Below are 24,330 nucleotides of genomic sequence, written 5' to 3' on the forward strand. Positions count from 1 at the left end.
TATGGATGCCAGTCAAACAGATCTATTGATTCTGTAAAAAAAAAAAAAAAGTTTCAGATAACACATATTTTTGCCCTTAGTGTGCGTCAATCATATTAATAATACTGGAATAAATCTATTTGTTAGCATCAGTGTTGGGGAAAGTTACTTTTTAAAGTAATGCATTACAGTATTGTGTTATTTCCTAAAAAAGTAACTCATTGCGTTGCTTAGTCAATTGTTATGGAAAGTAATGTATTATATTACTTTTTCTCATCTGGCATTGAGCTTGCTTTTATTTTTGCTATCTATTTTTGGCTCATTTAAAAGCCCCTTCACACCAAAAGTGAACTGAATGAGCCTCAGCCTGAAGGAAATGTAAATTCACGTCTGTGCAATAAAGGGCACAGCTCAAACAAAGCTTTCAGCTGGATTACGTAAAGAAAGTTTAACACTTGAAACACAAATGTTGTGTTTATTAGTGTGGTTCAATTGGATCATTAAAGGTCAGCACCAAAGACGTTGGTTAATAAAATGGGATTAAGTGCATGAAGTATGTTTGTGTTATTTAACAAATTTAATTATTGCCGTTGTGCGTCATATTCTGAGTTTGCATTTCACTGTTTTTATTCATTTTGAGGAATGCTGAATCTAAAAAAAAAAAAAAAAAAAACTTGCTGGTTAAATAAAAGTAACTTTAAGTATATATATATATATATATATATATATATATATATATATATATAAAACACAATCTATTTTCCAAACTGCTTTAACTATGTTGGCTCATGAGGATGTAGGGTCGCCTATCCCAGAAACACTTTGGCTAGTCTGGCTAGCATATCTATTCAACCAGGCACAAAACCACCACCTGGAGAAAAGGCCAAACTTCAGACAGAAAGGCTTCCTGGCTCAGCCAGGACTCAAACCAGGGACTCAACCAGTGCTATCCACTGAGTAGTCACCATGCACCCTCCATACAGATCCTGTAATGTAAATCTATTTATAGTTTCTCTACAGTACCACCCTTCACTGTCACCTCAGCAGTGGCTTTAGTTACTGTTATACACTTGGCATGAGTCGGCAAGTGGCCAATTTTTGCATTTCAACTTCAATATGTCTCACGCTTCAAAAATCAGTGCTGAAACTGATCATGTGACTGAATTCAGACTGGTCCATGCAGACTGTACATGGAGCAGACAGACTGCTGACTGTGGGCATGTCGAGGGACGGCTGTCAGATGCCAAGATGTGAGTATAAAACCATAAAATACCACTCTAATGTCACTCTGACATTAGTCTGGCACTGTAGGTGGTGCTTTTTTACTGTTTCAGGCTGGATATACTGCTATACTGGGGTGATTGAAACATTTCAATTTCTGCATTACAAAATATGGTAAATAGAATAGAATTTCTTTAATCAGTCAAGATTAAGTCTTTATTGAGTTGTTTACTCCATGTTGAAATGCTTTTCTATTTTAAGAACTAACCTTACAGTTGGAAAGCATGAGGTCAAGTTTACAGTGTGTGTATTTTGGGTAAGTGGGGAAAAGTGTTTGTAGACTTCAATAGACACTATTTTCTGATCTTACAAAAATGGTACTGGCATGGTACATTAATGTTGGCTATATACCACAACGGTGTCAATTATTTGAGTAAATATAACTAATTGCTGTATTTGAGTATCTTCATGGATACTTTGTAGTATTACTGAGTATCAAAAACATTAGCAACTTTTACTCTCTACTTGACTATTTATGTACTGTATGAGTAACTTTACTCTTTACTCCACTACATTTGAAATGAGCGTTGCAGTTACCACTACATTTTACATGGCACCTAGTGTTTTAGATCCTTGCCTCTACTTTTTTGCCTAGCTTCTTCGCAAAGGTATGGTTTTTCACTGGCATGTCTCTTTGACTAGTGCATCTTTGAGCCTGTATTTATTATAAGTAAAATACTCAAGTACTGTTAAAATCAGACTCTAAGACTTTTACACAAGTGGTTTTGGAATTGGTGACATGTAATGTGTAGTGGAGTAATTTAACTGCGCGGTATCTGTACTCATACTCATACTCAAGTATGGTTTTCAGGTACTCTTTACACCTCTCATATTAACATACCATATTTGCATGATATTTCAAAGTATTCCAAAGAATGACATGGCACCACTATGGTACTATTTCATATAGAACATGGTTTTACTATGGTACATGTGCCATTGTCTTTTTAGACATCAGAAATGGATGTTAGAAATGGTATATGTAAAAAAATAAAATAAAAAAAACAGCAGCAAATGTAAAATTTTCTTTTGTAAATCATGATGTCAAAGTTACTATATTTTGCAACTTTATCATTACAAATGTGTAATTACAAGTGTATTTAAATGCATAATATATACTGCAAAATAAAGTGCAACTGAAATGTCCTGAAAGGTAACTACACAGGATAAGGTTAGGTTTAGGGTTAGTACCTAGTTATTATCCAGTTATTGTATAATATATGTATAATAAGTACAAACTATCTACATTTGAAACATGTGATGTAAAATAAAGCACTACTTATGTTTCAATAATGGTTTATGCTGGTCCTTGACCAGCAACATGACCAGCTAAGGACCAGCATCCCAGCACCTAAACATACCTAACCAGCATATGCTGTTTTTTTTTTCAACAGACAATAGACAATAGAAGTAATTATTCAATGAAATGCAATTCTTTTTCACAGTTGATGATATTACCATGGTACTTTTTGTTAGAGATATCCATCTTACATTAAAGGATCATTTGTTCTTACAGTTATGAGTCTTCATCAGAAGATGGCGTCACATGGACGGTGATCAGTCCTATCGTCTTCAACTATCGAGTCATTCAGTGTCAAAGGCTTCTGGATGCAAGCAATGACACCCTACTTTTCGGCCATATCTCCAACTCTATGGAGCTCCAAGCCCTTAAGAACAACAGTAAAGTAATGAAGCGATTCATTGTGATTGATGAGACTGTTAACAATCTTTATGGCTCACAGGTGTCAGCGTATTTCGAAGCTAGGGGGGTGATATACAAGATCCTTCCCTTACCTACAACTGAGGAGAACAAGTCGATGACGCTGGTGACCAGAATCTTGGAGGAGGTCCATAAGTTTGGGATTGACCGCCGTACGGAGCCCATTATTGCTATTGGTGGCGGGGTGTGTCTGGATATCACAGGTCTTGCTGCATCACTGTATCGCAGACGTACTCCGTATATCCGTGTCCCTACGACTCTGTTGGCTTACATCGACGCCAGTGTAGGGGCGAAGACTGGGGTCAATTTTGCCAACTGTAAAAATAAGCTAGGGTCATACATCCCACCCGTGGCAGCGTTCCTAGACAGGAGTTTCCTCTGCACTGTACCACGCCGCCATATTTCTAATGGAATGGCCGAGATGCTGAAGGTACAAATGATACAGTATCTCACAAAAGTGAGTACACCCCTCACATTTCAGCAACCATTTTAGTATATCTACTCAAAGGACTATATTATAGAAATTAAACTTGGATATATTGTAGAGTAGTCAATGTGCAGCTTGTATAACAGTGTATATCAACATACAGCCATTATTGTCAGAATAGCTGGCAACAAAAGTGAGTACACCCTAAGTGATCTTGTCCAAAGTGTCAATTTATTGTGTTAGCACCATTGTTATCTGGCACTGCCTTAATGATCCTGGGCATGGAATTGACCAGAGCTGTACAGGTTGTTGCTGGGGTCTTCGTCCACTCCTCACAGAGCTGCTGGACGTTAGACAAATGGTGCTTCTCCACCTTACGCTTGAGGATTCCCCACAGGTGCTTAATAGGGTTCAGGTCGGGAGACATACTTGGTCACCCCATCACCTACACCTTCAGCTTCCTCAGCAAGGCAGTTGTCATCTTGGTGGTGTGTTTGGAATGGTTATCATGTTGAAAAACTGCCGTTCGGCCTGGTTTCTGCAGAGAAGGCATCATAATCTGCTTCAGAATGTACAGTACATAATGAAATCCATGTTACCCTCAATAAACTGCAGCTCCCCAGTATCAGCAGCACTAATGCAGCCCCAGACCATAATGCTATCACCTCCATGCTTGACTGTAGGCAAGATGCAATTTTCTTGGTACTCCTCACCAGGGCATTGCCAAACATGCTGGACACCATCTGAGCCAAACAAGTTTATCTTATAGTCTCTTCAGACCACAGGACATGGTTCCAGTAATTCATGCTCTTGGGCAGGTTGTCTTCAACAAACTGTTTTTAGGCTTTCTTGTGAGCCAGCTTCAGATGAGGCTTCCTTCTGGGATGACGCCTATGCAAACTGACTTGTTTCAGTGTGCGGCGTACGGTCTGAGCACTGACAAGCTGACCTTCTACTTCTGCAACCTTTAAAGCAATGCTGGCAGCACTCACGCATCTGTTTTTTGAAGCCAGGTTCTGCACCTGACGCACAGAACGAGTGCTTAACTTCGTTGATCGACTCTTGCAAGGCCTGTACTGAATGGAACCCATCTTGGAAAACCTCTGTATGACCCTGACCACTGTAGTGTAACTTGGTTTCAGTGTGTTACTGAACCTCTAATAATCTTGGCCATCTTTGTGAAGAGCAACAATTCTCAAATCCTCAGAGAGTTCTTTGCCATGAGATGCCATGTTGAACATCCAGTGGTCAGTATGAGAGAATTGTACTTAAAGCACCTAATTGTAATGACTCTGATACGAGATACACAAGTTTGTATGGTCCTGTCAAGCAGACAAAAACATAAACAGGATGAATAGGGCAAGTGGCATGGTTAAACAACATACTGCTGTTTTCACTTAGAGTGTACTTACTTTTGTTGCCAGCTACTTTGACAATAATGGCTGAATGTTGAGTTATTTTCAGACAGTAAATCTATACTAAATCTACACTATCTAAAATATATCCAAGTTTAATTTCTATAGTATTGTATCTTGAGAAGATATACTAAAATGGTTGCTGAAATGTGAGGGGTGTACTCACTTTTGTGAGATACTGTATATACATACATTATATTATTACTCTTTTACTACTGTTGTTTACAGTTTTTCTCAATTGCTAAAACACTATAACCAGTCTTTTGAACTAAAATTTCAAAACTATAACGCCATTTTTGAAAAAGCACACCCATTTCCCTAAACAATAAACACTATTCCCTGCTTTGACACATGAGTTATATTTGGTGAACTGTTACTGCAAAACTCTACACACAAATCCCTACATTTCTCAGTGCTTACACCATGAGGTCATTTAGAAAGCACAAGCATTCAACATTGTTCACTCAATCTGTGAAGTTTGAGCTCAATTAGCACACAATTATCCAAGTGGAAACACTAGGAGTCAAAATTTAGCACACCCAAATCAGAACCTAAAAGAAGCCAAAGTCAGCTTACAGTTTTTCTCAGTCACTTTGGTGCATTTCTCAGATCAGAAATGAAATTGTCAAAACTACTTGTTCAACATCCACATCATCTAGTCTCTTGTGCACATCATAAAAAGCTTCTCATTTTTCTGATCAAGTTGTGATTGCTTTGGTACATTCATACAACTGATTAGATAAATTTGCCATGAATTTATTCAAGTGAATCTTGACTTTCACTAATGAAGATAATGTATATCAACCAATGATAAAGCAGTTCTCTGAAATAGCTCAAAGGTACATCTCTTGAACCTTCAATTGGAAAGCATACTGTATATAGACAGAGGACAACGCAGGAGTTACAAAATCTGACAGTAGACTTTCTAATTTTTATTTTTACCTTTGTGCCCATATTTATTTTTCTTTGCTGTTTCACAATGACACTGTAATGCATTTTTATTTTTTTTCTCATACCACTAGTACAGTACAAGTGTAACTGTGAATCCTATCCAGTCTTTTTCAATCAGTATCCCACATACAGTAATGTGTAATTTTGAAGAGGAAGAGTAGGAGGTGAAAGAGGAAGAGGAGGAGAAGAAGGAGGACGATGACGACAACGTGGAAGAGACAGAGGAAGAGCAAGGACAAGAAGACAAGCAGTCTCCTATATTTTAGTTGATGAGTGCCAGGGTTGGATCAGGCATGCAAGAGGATTTGACCCCTGCTGCCTGGCCAGGGCTAATTTAGCCTGTGATGCTGAAGAGGTTCTTTGGCCTGTCCCAGACCAAAGACAGGATTCTGGGCAGAAAAATTATATTTTGTTGTTGTTTGCTGTTTTGTACTGTACTCTACAGTACATTAAATTAAGGAATAAAACACTTGCAAAGGCATATATTTGTTGTTTTCATCATGTGAAAAGTTTTTTATTTGGATTGTTTTGGTTGTATTGTTTTGAATTTATCTCATCAGTGTGTAAAACTGTGTTGTAGTGTGTGTGTTTTTGAGGATTTGTGTGTCATGTCTGAGAGCAAAGTTTGGTTTTTCAGCAAGATTGTGTTGTTTTGAGTGGAGAGCTTCATTTTGACCTCAATATAGGAAGTTTGGGGAATTGAGTTAGGAGTTGTGGATTTGTGTTTAGAGTTTCGCAAATAAGAGGCATAATTTCAAGAAATGTGTTTAAGCAATTGAGAAAAACTGTAAATAAATGCTTCGGTCAGGAGAAGAGAATTATTTCAAAAACATTAAAACCCAGACTTCTGAACTGTAATGTATTCTGACATTATAGTGAGTCTAATTGAGGTCTTGTTTCACCAATACTAGTGATCCCCTACAGATGGCGCTGATGAAACACAGAGGACTCTTTGAACTTTTGGAGAAGGAGGGCAGACATTTGTTGGACTCTAGTTTCCAACCGTTGAGTAAAATCCCAGAAAAAGTGCATACGGACGCAGCGAGTTTGTCCACGAGACTGGCCATTGAAACCATGCTGGAGGAACTTGCCCCAAACCTGTGGGAAGACGATCTGGACCGACTGGTGGACTTTGGTCATATCATCAGTCCAGAGCTTGAAATGGTTCTGCATATTAGGACTCAAACTAAAGTTGCATATTGTGTGTCACAGTCTTGAATTACTCTAACTGCAGTCGTTCTTTTCTTTGATACAGAAAATACTTCCTGCGCTTCTGCATGGAGAGGCGGTGAACATTGACATGGCTTTCATGGTCTATTTGGCTCATGAAAGGGGCTTTCTGACGGAAGAGGAGAAAAGACGTATCATTGTGTGTATGCAGAGTCTAGATCTTCCTGTGTGGCATTCAGACTGTACTCTGGATCTAGTACTGAAGTCCCTTGCTGAACGTCTCAAGCACTCTGGAGGATGTCTGAGAATGCCTCTACCCACAGCACTGGGAAAAGCAAGTATGTGAAATATAAAACGAAAAGCTATACTTTTGCCCTCCTTTACTATAGCAAGCCATTTTAACATTTAATCTATAAACCATACTCATATCTATTTACATGCTACTAGTACTTATTTTTTTTAAATACTAGTATATTTTCCATTAACCCCTTAGCATTCCTGTCAAACCTAACTCAATGCAAAACGTTCTGCGGGTGGATGTACTTATTCATTAGATACTGTACTTATTATTAGATACTAATACTTACCATTAGATACTCATACTTATTATTTGATACTAGTACTTATTAGATAATGTACTTATTATTAGATACTAGTACTTCTTCGCTAGATACTAGTACCTATTAAATAGATACTACTTATTCATTACATACTAGTACTTATTTGTTATATACTAGTACTTATCATTAGATACTAGTACTAATTAATTACTGTACTTATTTAATACTAGTACTTCTTTGTCATACTAATACCTATTAAATAGATACTAGTAATTATTCATTAAAATTAGATACTAGTACTTATTAGATACTAGTATTTATTCATTACTGTACTTATTATTAGATACTAGTGCATATTCATTGGATACTAGTTCCTAATAAATAGGTACTAGTACTTATTCATTTGATACTAGTACTTATCTTTAGTCATACTTATCATTAGATACTAGTACTTATTAGATACAAGTACTTATCATTAGATACTCATACATATTATTAGATACTAGTACTTATCATTAGATACTCATACTTATTACATACTAGTACTTATTCATTACATACTGTACTTATTGTTGGATACTATTACCTATTAAATAGATACTAGTATTTATTTCAATATTGACTAGTAACAGTAGTATTTTTTTGTCATTGGCTTCTATGGGAATCTGTCATTGAGATATCAACTATTCAGTTTTGACTAGTATGTATTCCAGTTGTATAGTACATCATTTTTATGTACTAGTAGTTATTCATTAGGTACTAGTACTTATTTTTATATTATTATTATTATTAGATACTATCACTTAATCTTGGATACTAGTACCTATTATTCAATACTAGTACTTCTTTGTTAGATATTAGTTCCTATTAAATAGATACTAGAACATATTAGTTGAATACTAGTACTTATTCATTAGATACTAGCATTTATTATTAGATACTAGTACTTATATATTACTGTACTTATTAAATACTAGTACTTCTGTCAGATACTAATTCCTATTAAATATATACTAGTACTTATTCATTAAATACTAGTACTTTACCTTTGATACTAGTACTTATTCATTAAATACTAGTACTTTACCTTAGATACTATTAGATACTAGTACTTATTAGATAATGTACTTATTATTATATACTAGTACTTATTAAACACCAGTACATATCATTAGATACTCACACATATTATTAGATACTAGTATTTATTAATTAGATACTCATACTTATTATTAGATACTAGTACTTATTAGATAATGTACTTATTATTATTATATACTAGTACTTATTAAATACCAGTAAATATCATTGGATACTCATACATATTATTAGATACTAGTACTTATCCATTAGATACTAGTACTTATTAAATACTAGTACTTATCATTAGATACTAGTATTTATCATTAGATACTCATACTTATTATTAGATACTAGTATTTATCATTAGATGCTCATACTTATTAAATACCAGTAAATATCATTGGATACTCATACATATTATTATATACTCATACATATTATTAAATACTAGTACTTATCATTAGATACTGTACTTATTGTTAGATACTAGAACATATTTGTTGAATACTAGTACTTATCATTAGATACTAGTATTTATCATTAGATACTTATACTTATTATTAGATACTAGTATTTATCATTAGATGCTCATACTTATTAAATACTAGTATTATCATTAGATACTAGTACTTATCATTAGATACTAGTATTTATCATTAGATACTTATACTTATTATTAGATACTAGTATTTATCATTAGATGCTCATACTTATTAAATACTAGTATTTATCATTAGATACTCATACATATTATTAGATACTAGTACTTATTAGATATGTATTTATTATTATATACTTTATATACTTTTAATATAGTACTTATTAAATACTAGTACTTATCATTAAATACTAGTACTTATTATTAGATACTAGTACTTATTCATTAGATACTGTACTTATTGTTAGATACTAGAACATATTTGTTGAATATTTGTACTTATTCATTAGATACTAGAACATATTTGTTGAATATTTGTACTTATTCATTAGATACTAGTACTTATCATTAAATACTGTAATTATTGTTAGATACTAGAACATATTTGTTGAATATTAGTACTTATTCATTAAGTATTTATAAAATACTAGTACTTATCATTAGATAATCATACATATTATTAGATACCAGTACTTAATCATTAGATACTGTAATTATTGTTAGATACTAGAACATATTTGTTGAATATTTGTACTTATTCATTAAGTATTTATAAAATACTAGTACTTATTCATTATAATACTAGTACTGGTTTATAGATTAAATGTTAAATGGCTTGCCATACATCTATACATTTTCTTTTACAGACACTAGTCACTAGTACTAGACACTAGTACAGACACTAGTCTTTTGCTTTATTAATCAAAAATTTGGCAAATGTTTGAAGAAGTACGACATAATGATCCCTCATTTGCTGAAATCACATAACTTAGTGTCTTAACTACAGATTTGTAAATGTTTTGAAACTTTACGAAGCGGTGTTTTAAAAACATAATTTTTTATTTTTTAAGAATTATCAGATTATTTTATGATAATTTAAATGCAACTGGCATTGAGATTATCAGGAATGGCGACAGATTATTTCAGGTATTATTGACCTTAAGAGCTAAACAAAAACCTGGCTACACTCTTAAAAAATAAAGCCTTCATGAGGGGGTTTCACAGAGTTGCCATTAAAGAACCATTTTTGGTTCCCAAAAGAACATTTCAGTTAACAGTTCTTAAAAGAACAAACGTTGTAACAGTATAAAGAAACTTTTGTGGAATGGAGAGATGTTAAAGGCTCTTCATATAACCATCAATGCCAATAAATCCCTTTATTTTTTAAAGTATAGTCCAACCTTAAGTGTTCAGGGCACATTTTACCAAACACCATAAGACTGTGACATACTGTAGTTTGTTTCATTTCCTTTAGTCTGTCTTTGTTATACCCTGCAGGAATCTTCAATGACACAGAAGAGAGGATTGTGTGTCAAGCATTCAAGAAATGGTGTGATGAACAGTGTGAAACCACCATGAAACCAGAATAACACACTAAAGGAAATGTTGATCCTGATTATATTCCTAAGCCAAGAAAACATCTGTGCTGCAAAATGAAACGCACCAAATAATGAATGAAAAACTCCAGGGATTGTGAAAACCACTCAGTTTTATTTCAATGTCTGTAACATTTTCATTCCCAATACACTTTAAAACCCAACAATGAAATGCTACTTTCCTCGTAAGGCTTCCCAGCGGAAGTTTCACGGTTTGAGTGAAAGGTGACTTTCCCAATAGGTTTGAAGTGGGCTGGCTTCCATTATCGAATGCATAGGAAATTAATGCTTTATACAGAAATTCAACCAAAAATCAAGCTATTCTAAGTTCCTTCTTAAATAATGTTTGGTTAAGCTTCAAAAATATAATACAAAAGTATATTAACAAAAGAAAAACCATCTTGTGGCCAAGACACTTTTATAAAAGACAGACCAATCTGTATTTGCTATTAAAAGACGTTTGGTTGAAGTTCCACGGAAGCCTGTTTTGAAGGCACCTTCATTGACGTCACTGATACATATGCATTCATACAGGAGCCTTGTGCTTTACCTGTTACCTGATTGTCTGAATTATTGCTCAGAAAAAAATGCAACAAATCCACAGCTATAAATCCACAACGAGATACGGAACAGTTTCACTGCATATTTAGACTCCACTTGGAATTTGGCAACATTTCAGTAGTCAACACTGTGTAACATTACATTCAGAGAACAACTTTCAGTAGTTTCTGTCTAATAGGTGAAGGAGTTTATGAAAGGTTTGTAGTGCTTCAAGACACTTCAGCTTTAAGCCAGAATACAATACAATCTTGATCAGTATTATCTAGGATTTTGTGGTTCTACTGTGACATTGTTCCCTCTACTTCACTCAAGGACCGATCCCATTGGGTTCCACAGTCTAAAACTAGTCTAAAATCACATGTATATAAGAGAACATTTCATTTAAAGGGATAGTTCACACAAACATGAAAATTAGGAACATCGTCTCCTTACTCTCATGTTGCTCCAAACCCATAAACCATACACTTTTTACACATTTAGGGTTTAGTTTTTGTCCTTTTTGGAACGTGACAGTGCCTATGGAAGCCTGTTTCCAGCATGGAATAAAAATAAGGTAATTGTGAATTTCCTGCAGTGTTTATCTCACAATTTTTACCCTTTCCTTTTGTGAGTTTGAAAGTCGCAATAACTTTTTTAATTTTGTGGTGGGGAAAAAAAACCTAAATTGCTTATTTAAACGGTAAAAACCCCCAGAAAAGTCTGAATTGTAAGACAAAAAGATGCAATTACTGAACTGTGAGATCAAAAGTTAGAATTTTATATTTAGATTTTTTTTATTCTGTGATGAAAAAAAAAAAAAAAAAAGAATTTCAAGACATAAAATTGCAATTCTGAGAAGGAAAGTCCAAACTGTAAAACAAAAAGATGCAATTACCGAATTATGAGATAAAAAGTCGTAGTTGCTGAATTTTGAGATAAAAACTTGCACTTTTATATTTCTATTCTGTGACTGAAACAAAAAACTTTTTTTGCAAGACATAAACTCGCAATTCTGAAAAAAAAACAAAAACAAATTGTACGACAAAAAGTTGCAATTACCAAATTATAAGATAAAAAGTCGCAGTTACCGAATAATGAGATAAAAAGTTGAAATTTTATATTTATATTTTTTATTCTGTGACGAAACCAAAAACTGAATTGAAAGACATAAACTCACAATTCTGAGAAGGAAAGTCTGACTTGTAAGACAGTTGCATTTACCGAATTGTAAGATAAAACGTTGCAATTACTGAATTACGAGACAAAAATTCGGAATTACGGAATTTTGAGATAAAAGCAATTTTATGTTTTCCATTTATATTTTTATTCTGTGACAGATTCAAAAAAACTGAATTTGGAAGACGAAAAGTCGCAATTACCAAATTATGAGATAAAAAAGTAGCTATTTTTTATTTGTATTTTTTATTTTTTGACAGAAACAAAAAAGAAAGTCTGAAGAAAGTCTGTATTGTAAGACAAAAAGTCTTGTAAGACAAAAATTACAGAATTATGAGATAAAAAGTCGCATTTACAGAATTATGAGATAAAAAGTTGCAATTTTGTGTTTTCTGTTTATATTTTTATTCTGTGACAGAATCAAAAAACAGAACTGGAAGACATAAACCCGCAATTCTGAGAAGGAAAATATGAATTAAAAAAAAAAAAAAAATGCAATTACCTAATTATGAGATAGAAAGTCCCAGTTACTAAATTATGAGATAAAAAGTTTACATTTTTTATTTATATTTTATTCTGTGACAGAAGAAACAAAAAACATAATTGCAAGAAATAAACTCACAATTCTATGAAGGAAAGTCCGAATTGCAAGACAAAAAGATGTAATTATTGAATTGTAAGATAAAAAGTCTCAATTACAGAATTATGAGATAAAAAGTTGCAATTTTCTATTTTCTATTTATATTTTTATTCTATGACCGAAACAAAAAACAAAATTGGAAGACATTCTGAGAAGTCTGAATTGTAAGACAAAAAGATGCAATTACCAAATTGTAAGATAAAAAAATGTATGAGATAAAAAGACACAATTGCCAAATTGTGAGATAAAGTAGCAATTTTATATTTATATTTTTATTCTGTAATGGAAACAAAAAACAGAATTGCAAATCATAAAAAAGTACATAATGACCCATTTTTTCTTTTTTTTTTTCTGTTGCACAAACAAACAACAAAAAAAGAAAGAATTGTGAGATGTAACCTGAGAAAAAAATATGTGGAAAAAAGTAGGAACAAAATGACTAGAATTTCATGTTTATATCTCACAGTTCAATTTTTTTTCCCTAAAATTGCAAGTTTATATCTCACAGTTATGTTTGTATCTAAAAATTCATTTTTTTTTCTATGAATTAATAAACCAAAATAGAATTGAAGGTCAGAATTGTGAGATAAAAAAAATGGCAAACACCTTTTTTATTTGTTATTCTGTTTTGGAAACGGCTTCCATAGGTCCCAGTCCCTATTCACTTCAATTGTATGGAAAACAGCAGCATGAACTCTCTGCTAAATATCTCTTTTTGTGTTCTACGGTAGAAAAAGTCACTCAAGTTTGGAACAACACAAGGACGAGTAACTGATGACAGAACGTTTTGGGTGAACTATTGCTTTAAGTGAGGTTTGTAATGTAAGGCACTTTCCAGTGGTCCGACTATGTTACCTACGCTAAACTCTCACAACATCTTTCCATTACACACAGGTTGATTTCTCAACTGAAAGTTCTCTTTGCATAGTTCTATGAAACAACACGTAATAGTTGCATCTACATGATCACAATAGTGGCAATAAGTTGGATGCTACTCGAAGGCAAACATCAGTACATCTGAGTTGAGCACTTTTTAAACGGTAGAAATATACAGTAACAGTACAGCTTATTATTACAAACACAGTCAGTCATTTTACACCATGTAAGAATTTTAAAAACCCAAACAAGTGTTAGAATAAAATATAATTTTTTTTTTCATTTTCGTTTTTTTTAAATCTTCAACATACGATCATTCTTCCAGTGTTTAAACCACCAATATAAAACATAAAAATCCCAGATCTTTCTCTATTTTATAAACATAAAAAAACTGAAAACCTGGGACTTTGCAATTGAAACTTATGGCATATTAAAACTAAAATGTTACATTTAAAAAATAAAGGTTAATAAATTGGAATTTGAAGTTTGACTGTTTAGTCATCAAATATGCGTTATGAAATGATTTCACATTCTTATGGATTATTTCAAGCTACTGTGAGGTGAATGCATTTGCATAATTATATAGGCACTGCTTAAAACTGCTAGAAGAGTGTTTCAAGCTGAATATTGCTTATTGCTTGGCACTTTCCACAGGACATCTGAAAATCCATTGGATATTTCAAATGCTGTCTTTCCACATGTGCATTTCTTCAACCTCTGGGTCTAAAGATTATTCCACAAATCCATTAAGCTACATGAAATTCTCCTGGACCAGGAACACTAATACTGAGAGAATATTGCCATTAATTAATAATTGAATGAAATCATTTAGGGTCAGCTGTTTCAAATTAGCCTCATAACAAACATACTTTGTCCGTCTATAGTTTGTGTGCGTTTTCATCTGGAAGATGCGATTTTTGTTGAAGTTTCCTTCAACATTCAGTTGTTAGAACGACATTCAACAGCAATTTTTACGACATTAGTTATGATTAATGTAGATAAGTTAAAGGAATATGTCACCCAAAAATGAAAAATCTTAAACTTACTTCCCTTCACCTTTTTACATAAACAATGAGAAACTATTAAAGGGGTCCTATTATGTCCGATAAAGAGTGGCTCCAAAAGAAAGTCAATCCCATAGACTCCCCATGGTAAAATGTCCAACTTTACAGCAGAAAAAAACGTGTTTACAGCCTGGTACAAAAAGTGGTTTTGGTCTATAGCTAATTTTGCCCTTCATGTCAACTGTGAGGGGGTGAATTTTTTTTATAACTCATCCGTTTAAGTTATATTAAGTCTTAATGTTCTGCATAATTAGGGGCATGGCCACTTGAGTGACAGGTGGATTGCAGCTGCTGTCACCACTGTCACACTAGGTGGGTTCCACCCACGTCCCGCCTTATTGGCCATTTTGAATTATCCAGGAGTGACACGTGATGACGCGATTCCAAGATGGCGACGGATGACTCCCGCCAACTATGAGCTTCAAAAATGCTTTTCAGAATTTTTTAGAGTCTATGGTCGAAACACACGCTGTAAACACAAGCTTTGAATAGAGTGATGATCATTGGTTGCCACATTGGAGTGTTAATATAAATAATATACAGTTGCAATCGAAATTATTCAACCCCCTTGACCTGCAAGGCATTTTGCTGCAGAGAACACAATTTTGTAAAAGCAACTCAACAAAGGCATCAGTACACTATTAGAGAAATGTATACACATTTGAGTCATTCTGAAAACGGAAGCTGATGAATAATAATAAAAAAAAATCTAATTGGCTCTAAATGTTCATGTTCAAAATTATTCAACCCCTAAAAGTCAAATTTGGTGCAGAATCTTTTATTCTTTAAAACCGCCAATAAACGCTGCCTGTAAGTGCTTTGAAGCTTCTGTCACCTCTCTACTGCAATCTTGGCCCATTCCTTGCCTGAAAAAGTTTTGAGATCACTGATAATCTTTGGTTTTCACTTTGCCACTGCTTTCTTCAAATTCAACCAAATGTTTTCAATGAAAATTAAACCTGGAGACTGAACAGGCCACTCAAGAACATTCCATAACTGATCCCTGGACCAAGCTTAAGTAAATTTTGGATGTATACTTTGGGATGACTTTCCTGCAGAAAAGTCCGTTGATCATCAGCTTCAGTCTTTGCACTAAAGGCATCACAATTCTTGCCAAAATGGCCTGATACTTCAAAGAATCCATGATGTCCTTCATACGGTCATGATTTCCACTTACTGAGACAATAAAACACCCCTCAAACAGGACTGGTCCACCTCAAAGTTTGACGATGAAGATGGTGTTCTTCTGCTCATAACCTCTGCCTTTTTTGCACCAGACATACCACTAATCCATAGGTCCAAAAAGTTCCAGTTTGGTCAGATCACCCTATAAAACATTCTTGCAGAACTCCACATGTCTATCTAAATTAATTTTAACATGTTCACGTCAGCCTTTTTGTTCTTCTTGGTCAAGAGTGGAGGCAAGATGTCTCAACACGAAGGCCATAACTGTCTAGTGTTCTTCTTATACACTGCATTGAAATGTTTTTCCTCCTTTCGTTGGGTCATCTTACAAGTCTTTGGTTGTACATTGCAGGTTTTTCCTCAGTTGTTCTGATCAAACATTTTATGATATTGTGCTTTTTTGTTCAACACCTTCAAAGGTTTTCTGGTACAACACATTTTAAACTAACGAATAAGGCTGCCAGCTGTGTCTCTACAAACCTTTAATGCCTTGGAAATCTTCATATAGCCTTATTTTCTAAAGTAATAAAATTATTTATTCTCTGTAGAGTCTCTATAGCTTTTGTGAGAGCTCTTTTGACTTTGTCATATTAGCCACTAAAACCTTAGCATATGCATGGGCTAACTGTATGTATGTGTAACAGCACAAGCTAATTCTGTTTTCTAATAGTTTCTAAAGGCTTAATTATGTTTTAGGACAATTTTGTTCCCCACCATACAAATAAGTGACTAAAAAAACAGCAATGTAAAACAGGGGTTGAATAATTATGACATAGCTGTGTTATTAAAAAATCCTAGAACTCAAAAATATTATATTATATGTTGACATTATCAGTTTTAATATGCCAGTAATTGGTTATAGATGCAATTTCTTTTAAGTCCTGGATCTTCAGAAAAGCTTGTATTTGTAAACTACTGTAGTCTCTGGATGGTTGAATAATTTTGATTGCAACTGTAATTAAATAAATGAGCACAATAATGATAATATCATGGATCGGTGATTTCGCAAGCTAACGATAGGACCAACTCTACCGTAGTGTATTATTTACTCACCCTCCATGCATCCTAGGTGTATATGACTTCTTTCAGATGAATGCAATTGGTGTTATATTAAAAATAATCCTGACACTCCCAAGCTTTAGAACTGCATAGACTGGTGTTTCTCTCCATCAGTCCAATATCAGTCCAGTGCATCGATCCATAATAAAAAGTGCCTCACATGGCTCCGAGGGGGTCAATAAAAGCCTCCTGTAGTGAACCGATGTGTTTTTATAAGAAAAATATCCATATTTAAAATGTAAGAATCACTTTAAGTTTGCGCTAACAGTTGTACACAGAACTTGCTGCTTTGGGAAGGGGCATGGCTGGACTGAAATTCTGTCTAAGCTGTTCGCCAATCGCAACGCAGTGGGACTGCTAACCAATCACAATACATTTTGCTTTTCGGAAGGCGGACCTTCATCAAACTTGGAACTAATCGAGCCATTTGTGCCAGCCTGAGGAGAAGGCTATTGTAATAATGTAAATTATGTAAAAAAATAATGCATTTTTCGAACCACCAAGCATGAGAGCATGTTCTAGTGCACCCCCAAAACAAAATAAAGACTGTGTAAAAGGGCATAATAGGACCCGTTTAAAACACTTATTTCACGTCATTCACATTTTCAGTTCACATATGCGCAAATCAGCGGCTAATCGGTCTTCTGTCCAAATCAGAACTGTTTCCTCAGGAACTGGAGTGCTGAATCAGTTCATTCATCATAGGATCACATAAACCCTTTTTCGGACTTATTTCGAGTCTGAGTGACTGTCAGGTGCCTGAAAATGAATTTTGACTGAGTAACTTGTAGATCTCTGCTGCTCAAGTCGTGAAATGTTTCAGACGGTTCAGTCTGATTCAAAAGAATGATTTAAATGAACCGGTTCAAAAGAATGATTTGTTTGTGAACTGGACATCCCTCTGGGCCATTTGCCTGAGGCTTTGGATTACAGGTAATAATGCTATAAATAATGTTCAGTTTCTTGCACAGACTGATCGTTTTGCTTCATAAGATCTCAATATATCATCACAAGTCAGTGGTACTGATTTAGTGTTGTCTGTGTGTGCTTTTTCGACTTTCATTTTCATTTTTTGGGTGAACTATTCCTTTAAATATCAACTGTCTGTCGCTTAATATCTACACGTTAAAAGGGAAGCACTATGCTTGAATCATTCCTTTACAAGGATATTTAAAAAAAGAGAAATATTCTTCTAAACTATGCGCAAACACGCTACTGTACAACCGAAGAAATCACCTTTCAAGTGCACTTTTATATTATCCCAAAAAGTTGATTAAATTATATTCTAATACACCTATGTGAAGTTACACAAATCAATATTTTTTTTATCATACTGACCTTGATTATTTTGATATTATTATAACACAATAAAATCTGGGTAGACAAAACTGGAATAAGGTTAAAATGCAATAACATAAAAGGAGTGTAAACATAAAAATAATATTATTTTGCACTTGACAAAACAGGCTGTGCTTCCGGAAAAGGCAACACAGATCAGCGGCAGAAGCATTTGTTGCACTAACAAACATGCTCACTTTCCTCCATGTTCACGCTGTCCTTACAGCTGCTGTCATTTGAGGCTCCGGACGAGACGGAAGTGAGGAGCGGGTCACTTGTTGCTACAGACGACAATGTGTCGTCCATCAGGATGTCGTCGAGTTTAGCTCCATGTGCCTTTTGGACAAGACCATAGGCATCGGAGGAAGTGCTAGAGTCGTTAAAGGTGATTGTGCCGTCGGTAAGGTCTAGGGTGCTGGAGCGGCCCATGTTGGGGCAAGATGGGTGCGCGTGAGGGTACATATCCTGCGTGCAGTCGCCCAGGAGCGGCTCCTGTTTGATGCTACGGGCTGCTAGCTCTGATGAACAAAGTGTAGACGAGGCAACGGCCAGTCCGTGAGCACGAGCCTGGATTTCCAGCTCCTGGATTAGCATTGAGCAATAGATAGACAATGCATTAACTGAAACATAAACTTTAACTTATTGAACCCACAAGTCAAATGAAGTGAAAGGATAAATCATTTATAATAAACATAGCAACATTCCATAATAAAATAAGAATTTTAATTTAAAGTGACTTTAGGTGTTTTAACATTCTAAAAAATAATTCTTAGAAAAAAGTTGTCTTTTCTACAACATTTAGTTCTAGTCATTAAAATTTAAGGGTGAACAACTTAAGGGTGAGTAAATAATGACAGAATTTAGTTTTTGTGTGTGAACTGTCCCTTTAAGTATATTCTTTTAATCTGTCATAATTACATGATACAAAGTTGCAACTTGCAACTCTGAGTTATAAAGTCGGAATTGTGTGATACAAAATGGGAATTGCATAATACAAAGTTGCAATTGCAAGTTATTGCGAGTTAAGGTCAGAATTACATGACACTAAGCCACAATTGCTAGTTGTAAAGTCAAAATTGCATATTACAAAGTCACAATTATGAGTCGAAAAGTCTGGATTGCATGATGCAAAGTCACAAAAGCGTGTTATAAAGTAGGAATTGCGAGTTATAAAGTTACAAAAGCATGTTATAAAGTCTGAATTGCATGATACAAAGTCACAAAAGCATGTTATAAAATCGGAATTGCATGATACAATGTCACAAAAGCATGTTATAAAGTCGGAATTGCGAGTTATAAAGTCAGAATTTGCGAGATACAAAGTCACAAAAGCATGTTATAAAGTCAGAATTGCGAGTTATAAAGTCAGAATTGCGAGATACAAAGTCACAAAAGCATGTTATAAAGTCGGAATTGCGTGATATAAAGTCACAAAAGCGTGTTATAAAGTCGAAATTGCGAGTTATAAAGTCACAATTCAGAGTTATAAAGTCGGAATTGCAAGATATAAAGTCCGAATTGCATGATATAAAGTCACAATTCAGAGTTATAAAGTCGGAATTGCGTAATACAAAGTCACAAAAGCGTGTTAAAGTCGGAATTGCAAGTTATAAAGTCGGAATTGCATGATACAAAGTCACAAAAGCATGTTATAAAGTTGAAATTGCGTGATACAAAGTCTCAAAAGTGTGTTATAAAGTTGAAATTGCGAGTTATAAAGTCCGAATTGCATGATATAAAGTCGGAATTGCAAGTTATAAAGTCGGAATTGCATGATACAAAGTCACAAAAGCATGTTATAAAGTCGGAATTGCATGATACAAAGTCACAAAAGCGTGTTATAAAGTCGAAATTGCGAGTTATAAAGTCGGAATTGCGCGATATAAAGTCGGAATTGCACGATATAAAGTCGGAATTGGATGATACAAAGTCACAAAAGCATGTTACTGTATAAAGTCGGAATTGCCTGATATAAAGTCACAATTCAGAGTTATAAAGTCGGAATTGCGTGATACAAAGTCACAAAAGCATGTTATAAAGTCGAAATTGCTTGATACAAAGTCACAAAAGCGTGTTATAAAGTTGAAATTGCGAGTTATAAAGTCGGAATTGCATGATATAAAGTCACAATTCAGAGTTATAAAGTCGGAATTGCGTGATACAAAGTCACAAAAGCATGTTATAAAGTCGAAATTGCGTGATTCAAAGTCTCAAAAGCGTGTTATAAAGTTGAAATTGCAAGTTATAAAGTCGGAATTGCGCGATATAAAGTCCGAATTGCATGATATAAAGTCGGAATTGCAAGTTATAAAGTCAGAATTGCATGATACAAAGTCACAAAAGCATGTTATAAAGTCGAAATTGCGTGATACAAAGTCTCAAAAGCATGTTATAAAGTCGGAATTGCATGATACAAAGTCACAAAAGCGTGTTATAAAGTCGGAATTGCGCGATATAAAGTCCGAATTGCATGATATAAAGTCAGAATTGCAAGTTATAAAGTCGGAATTGCATGATACAAAGTCACAAGAGCATGTTATAAAGTCGAAATTGCGTGATACAAAGTCACAAGAGCATGTTATAAAGTCGAAATTGCATGATATAAAGTCACAATTCAGAGTTATAAAGTCGGAATTGCATGATACAAAGTCACAAGAGCATGTTATAAAGTCGAAATTGCATGATATAAAGTCACAATTCAGAGTTATAAAGTCGGAATTGCGTGATACAAAGTCACAAAAGCATGTTATAAAGTCGAAATTGCGTGATACAAAGTCTCAAAAGCGTGTTATAAAGTTGAAATTGCAAGTTATAAAGTCGGAATTGCGCGATATAAAGTCCGAATTGCATGATATAAAGTCGGAATTGCAAGTTATAAAGTCAGAATTGCATGATACAAAGTCACAAAAGCATGTTATAAAGTCGAAATTGCGTGATACAAAGTCTCAAAAGCATGTTATAAAGTCGGAATTGCATGATACAAAGTCACAAAAGCGTGTTATAAAGTCGGAATTGCGCGATATAAAGTCCGAATTGCATGATATAAAGTCAGAATTGCAAGTTATAAAGTCGGAATTGCATGATACAAAGTCACAAGAGCATGTTATAAAGTCGAAATTGCGTGATACAAAGTCTCAAAAGCGTGTTATATAGTTGAAATTGCGAGTTATAAAATCGGAATTGCGCGATATAAAGTCCGAATTGCATGATATAAAGTCGGAATTGCAAGTTATGAAGTCGGAATTGCATGATACAAAGTCACAAAAGCATGTTATAAAGTCGGAATTGCATGATACAAAGTCACAAAAGCGTGTTATAAAGTCGAAATTGCGAGTTATAAAGTCGGAATTGCGTGATATAAAGTCGGAATTGCACGATATAAAGTCGGAATTGCATGATATAAAGTCACAATTCAGAGTTATAAAGTCGGAATTGCGTGATACAAAGTCACAACTGTGTGTTATAAAGTTGGAATTGCGTGATAGAAAATTGCAAATGTGCATTATAAAGTCAGAATTATGTGATAAAAGTCACAATTTGGAATTATAAAGTCAGAATAGCATGATACAAAGTTGCAACTGTATGTTATAAAGTCAGAATTACGTAATACAAAGTTGCAGTTGCGAGTTATAAAGTCAGAAATGTGTGATATAGTCACAATAGTTATAAAGTTAGAGTTACGTCATACAAAGTCGCAAATGCATGGAAATGCATAATACAAAGTGGTAATTGAGAGTTATATAGTCAGAAATGCAAGTTATAAAGTCGCTAAATTTCACGTAATTTGGTAATTTGGTCATTTGTTAATTTGGTCAGCGTACTATTTCTGTATGCCTTTCCACTGTATGTTATAGTTGTATTTTATAGTTACATAATAAAAGTGCTGGGTTGGGATCTGGGATGCGTCTGAACTGACCTGTATCCTGAGCATCAGGTGGCGGTTGGCGTGTTCCAGCTTCTTCTGACGGTTCTCCAGCTCTTTGGCGCGCTGCTGCTCTCTCTGAAGTTTCCTGATGTAATCCACAGAGGCCTTCAGAATAGTGCCCTTGTTCCAGCGCATGTCCCTGAGCAACACATACAAGCAGCTGACACCAGCGCATCTGATAGACTCTCTATCAACAGCATTAGCCTTTGCTGTAATAATAGAATGTATTCATCTACTTCATGTGTAAGTGTGTATCTACTGAACAGTTTTGTCTTACGGGTCATTTGATTTTGGAATCAGAGTCCCCAGTTCTTTGATTCGATCATTAATGTTAAATCTCCGTCGCCTCTCAACTGAAACAGATGAAAAATAGAGGTTATACGACACACTTATATTTATAAAATTAAACAAAATCACATTTACAGTAATCCACTTACAATCAAAGTCTATGGGACAAAGACAGTAACTTAATTATGTCAATTTTACAAACTGAGGAATGAATGAAAATGATTTCCTGTTTTAATCCTGGAACAGTATTTTAAAACATAAAAAACAAACTCACTTAAATTATGGTTGTCCTTTTTTTGCCTTTCTTTTGCAAGTGCACGGACTTCTGCCTCTGAAATAGACAAAGAAGGGTGAGACGAGAAACTGAAATATCTGCCAGATGTTTTGGCAACCCTGAAATGTCACTGCCTTTTCCACAAAATCTACATAATTTCCTGTATAGTTTATAGATTAGACTATAGATTATCTTCATGACTGCATGTTGCTCTTACTTTTACTGCAATGTACTAGACCAGCCCCTTTTTTTTGCCCATTTTTATATAAAACAAACAAACAAACAAACAAAAAAGCTAAATATCATTTAACAAGAATGAAAGCTTGCTTCTATAAAAAATAAAAAAGGTAATCGAAATTTTGACTATTATTCTCTGAAGTATATCAGCATGATATAAACTCGCAATCATGAGAAATAGTCAGGAATTGGAATTGTGTGATCCAAAGTTGCCATTGTAAGTTATAAGTCAAAATTGCATGATACAAAGTCAAAATTGTGAGTTATAAGGGTCAGAACTTCTTAATACAAAGTCGCAATTTTGAGTAATAAAGTTGGAATTTCATGATACAAAGTCGCCATTGTGAGTTATACGTTAAAATTGTGTGATAAAATGTTGCAATTGCAAGTTATATAGTTTTAATTTCATGATACTAAGTCGAAATTTTTTGACTTATAAAGTCGGAATTGCGTGATGCAAAGTCGCATTTGGAAGTTAAGTCGGAATTGTGTGACACAGAGTTGCAATTTGAGAGTTAAAAAAAGTCAGAATTTCATATTACATAGTCACAACTGCAAGTTATAAAGTTGGAATTGCGTGATACAAAATCACAATTTTAAGTAATAAAGTTGAAATTGCATAATACAAGTCAAAATTGCGAGTTATAAAGTCACAATAGTGTGAATACAAAGTTGCAATTTCGAGTAAAAAAGTCAGAATTGCGTGCTACAAAGTTGCAATTGCAAGTTATAAAGTGAATTTGTAAGGTTGGAATTTCGAGTTATAAAGTCGGAATTGTGTGGTACAAAGTCGCTATTTTGAGTAAAAAAGACGGAATTGCATGATACAAAGTCAAAATTGCGAGTTATAAAGTCGGAATTTTGTGAGTTATAAAAGGTAGAAATTTCGAGTAATAAAGTTGGAATTGCATGATTAAAAGTCAAAACTGCAAGTTATATAGTTGCAATAGTGTGAATACAAAGTTGCAATTTCGAGTAACAAAGTTGGAATTTTGTGATACAAAGTCACAATTGCGAATTATAAAGTCAGAATTTTGTGAGTTATAAAGTCGGAATTTTGTGAGTTATAAAAGGTAGAAATTTCGAGTGATAAAGTCGGAATTGCTTG

At 34.2% G+C, this 24,330-nt stretch overlaps 2 protein-coding genes across 5 annotated transcripts in view; one reads left to right on the plus strand and one right to left on the minus strand.

Annotated features, from left to right (window-relative positions):
- The first annotated feature begins 1,066 nt into the window (after positions 1–1,066).
- LOC141291636 (2-epi-5-epi-valiolone synthase) lies at positions 1,067–16,640 on the plus strand. Its single transcript, XM_073823791.1, has 5 exons — positions 1,067–1,229; positions 2,777–3,410; positions 6,698–6,937; positions 7,029–7,281; positions 10,523–16,640. The coding sequence occupies exons 1-5, from the start codon at positions 1,096–1,098 to the stop codon at positions 10,612–10,614; spliced, it is 1,353 nt and encodes a 450-aa protein (XP_073679892.1). The 5' UTR covers positions 1,067–1,095; the 3' UTR covers positions 10,615–16,640.
- Positions 16,641–18,678: 2,038 nt separating this feature from the next.
- The window catches only part of mitfb (melanocyte inducing transcription factor b), an 87,712-nt gene continuing 82,060 nt past the window's right edge, over positions 18,679–24,330 (minus strand). For all 4 annotated transcript variants that reach the window (XM_073822852.1, XM_073822849.1, XM_073822850.1 and 1 more), the window contains 4 exons: positions 22,986–23,042; positions 22,701–22,776; positions 22,415–22,562; positions 18,679–19,080 (listed from right to left, as the gene is read on the minus strand). In XM_073822852.1, coding sequence (XP_073678953.1) covers positions 18,679–19,080; positions 22,415–22,562; positions 22,701–22,776; positions 22,986–23,042 — 683 coding nt within the window. The remainder of the gene's footprint in view (positions 19,081–22,414; positions 22,563–22,700; positions 22,777–22,985; positions 23,043–24,330) is intronic.

The sequence above is a fragment of the Garra rufa genome, chromosome 18, assembly GCF_049309525.1.
Source record: "Garra rufa chromosome 18, GarRuf1.0, whole genome shotgun sequence".
In the NCBI taxonomy this organism is placed as follows: domain Eukaryota; kingdom Metazoa; phylum Chordata; class Actinopteri; order Cypriniformes; family Cyprinidae; genus Garra; species Garra rufa.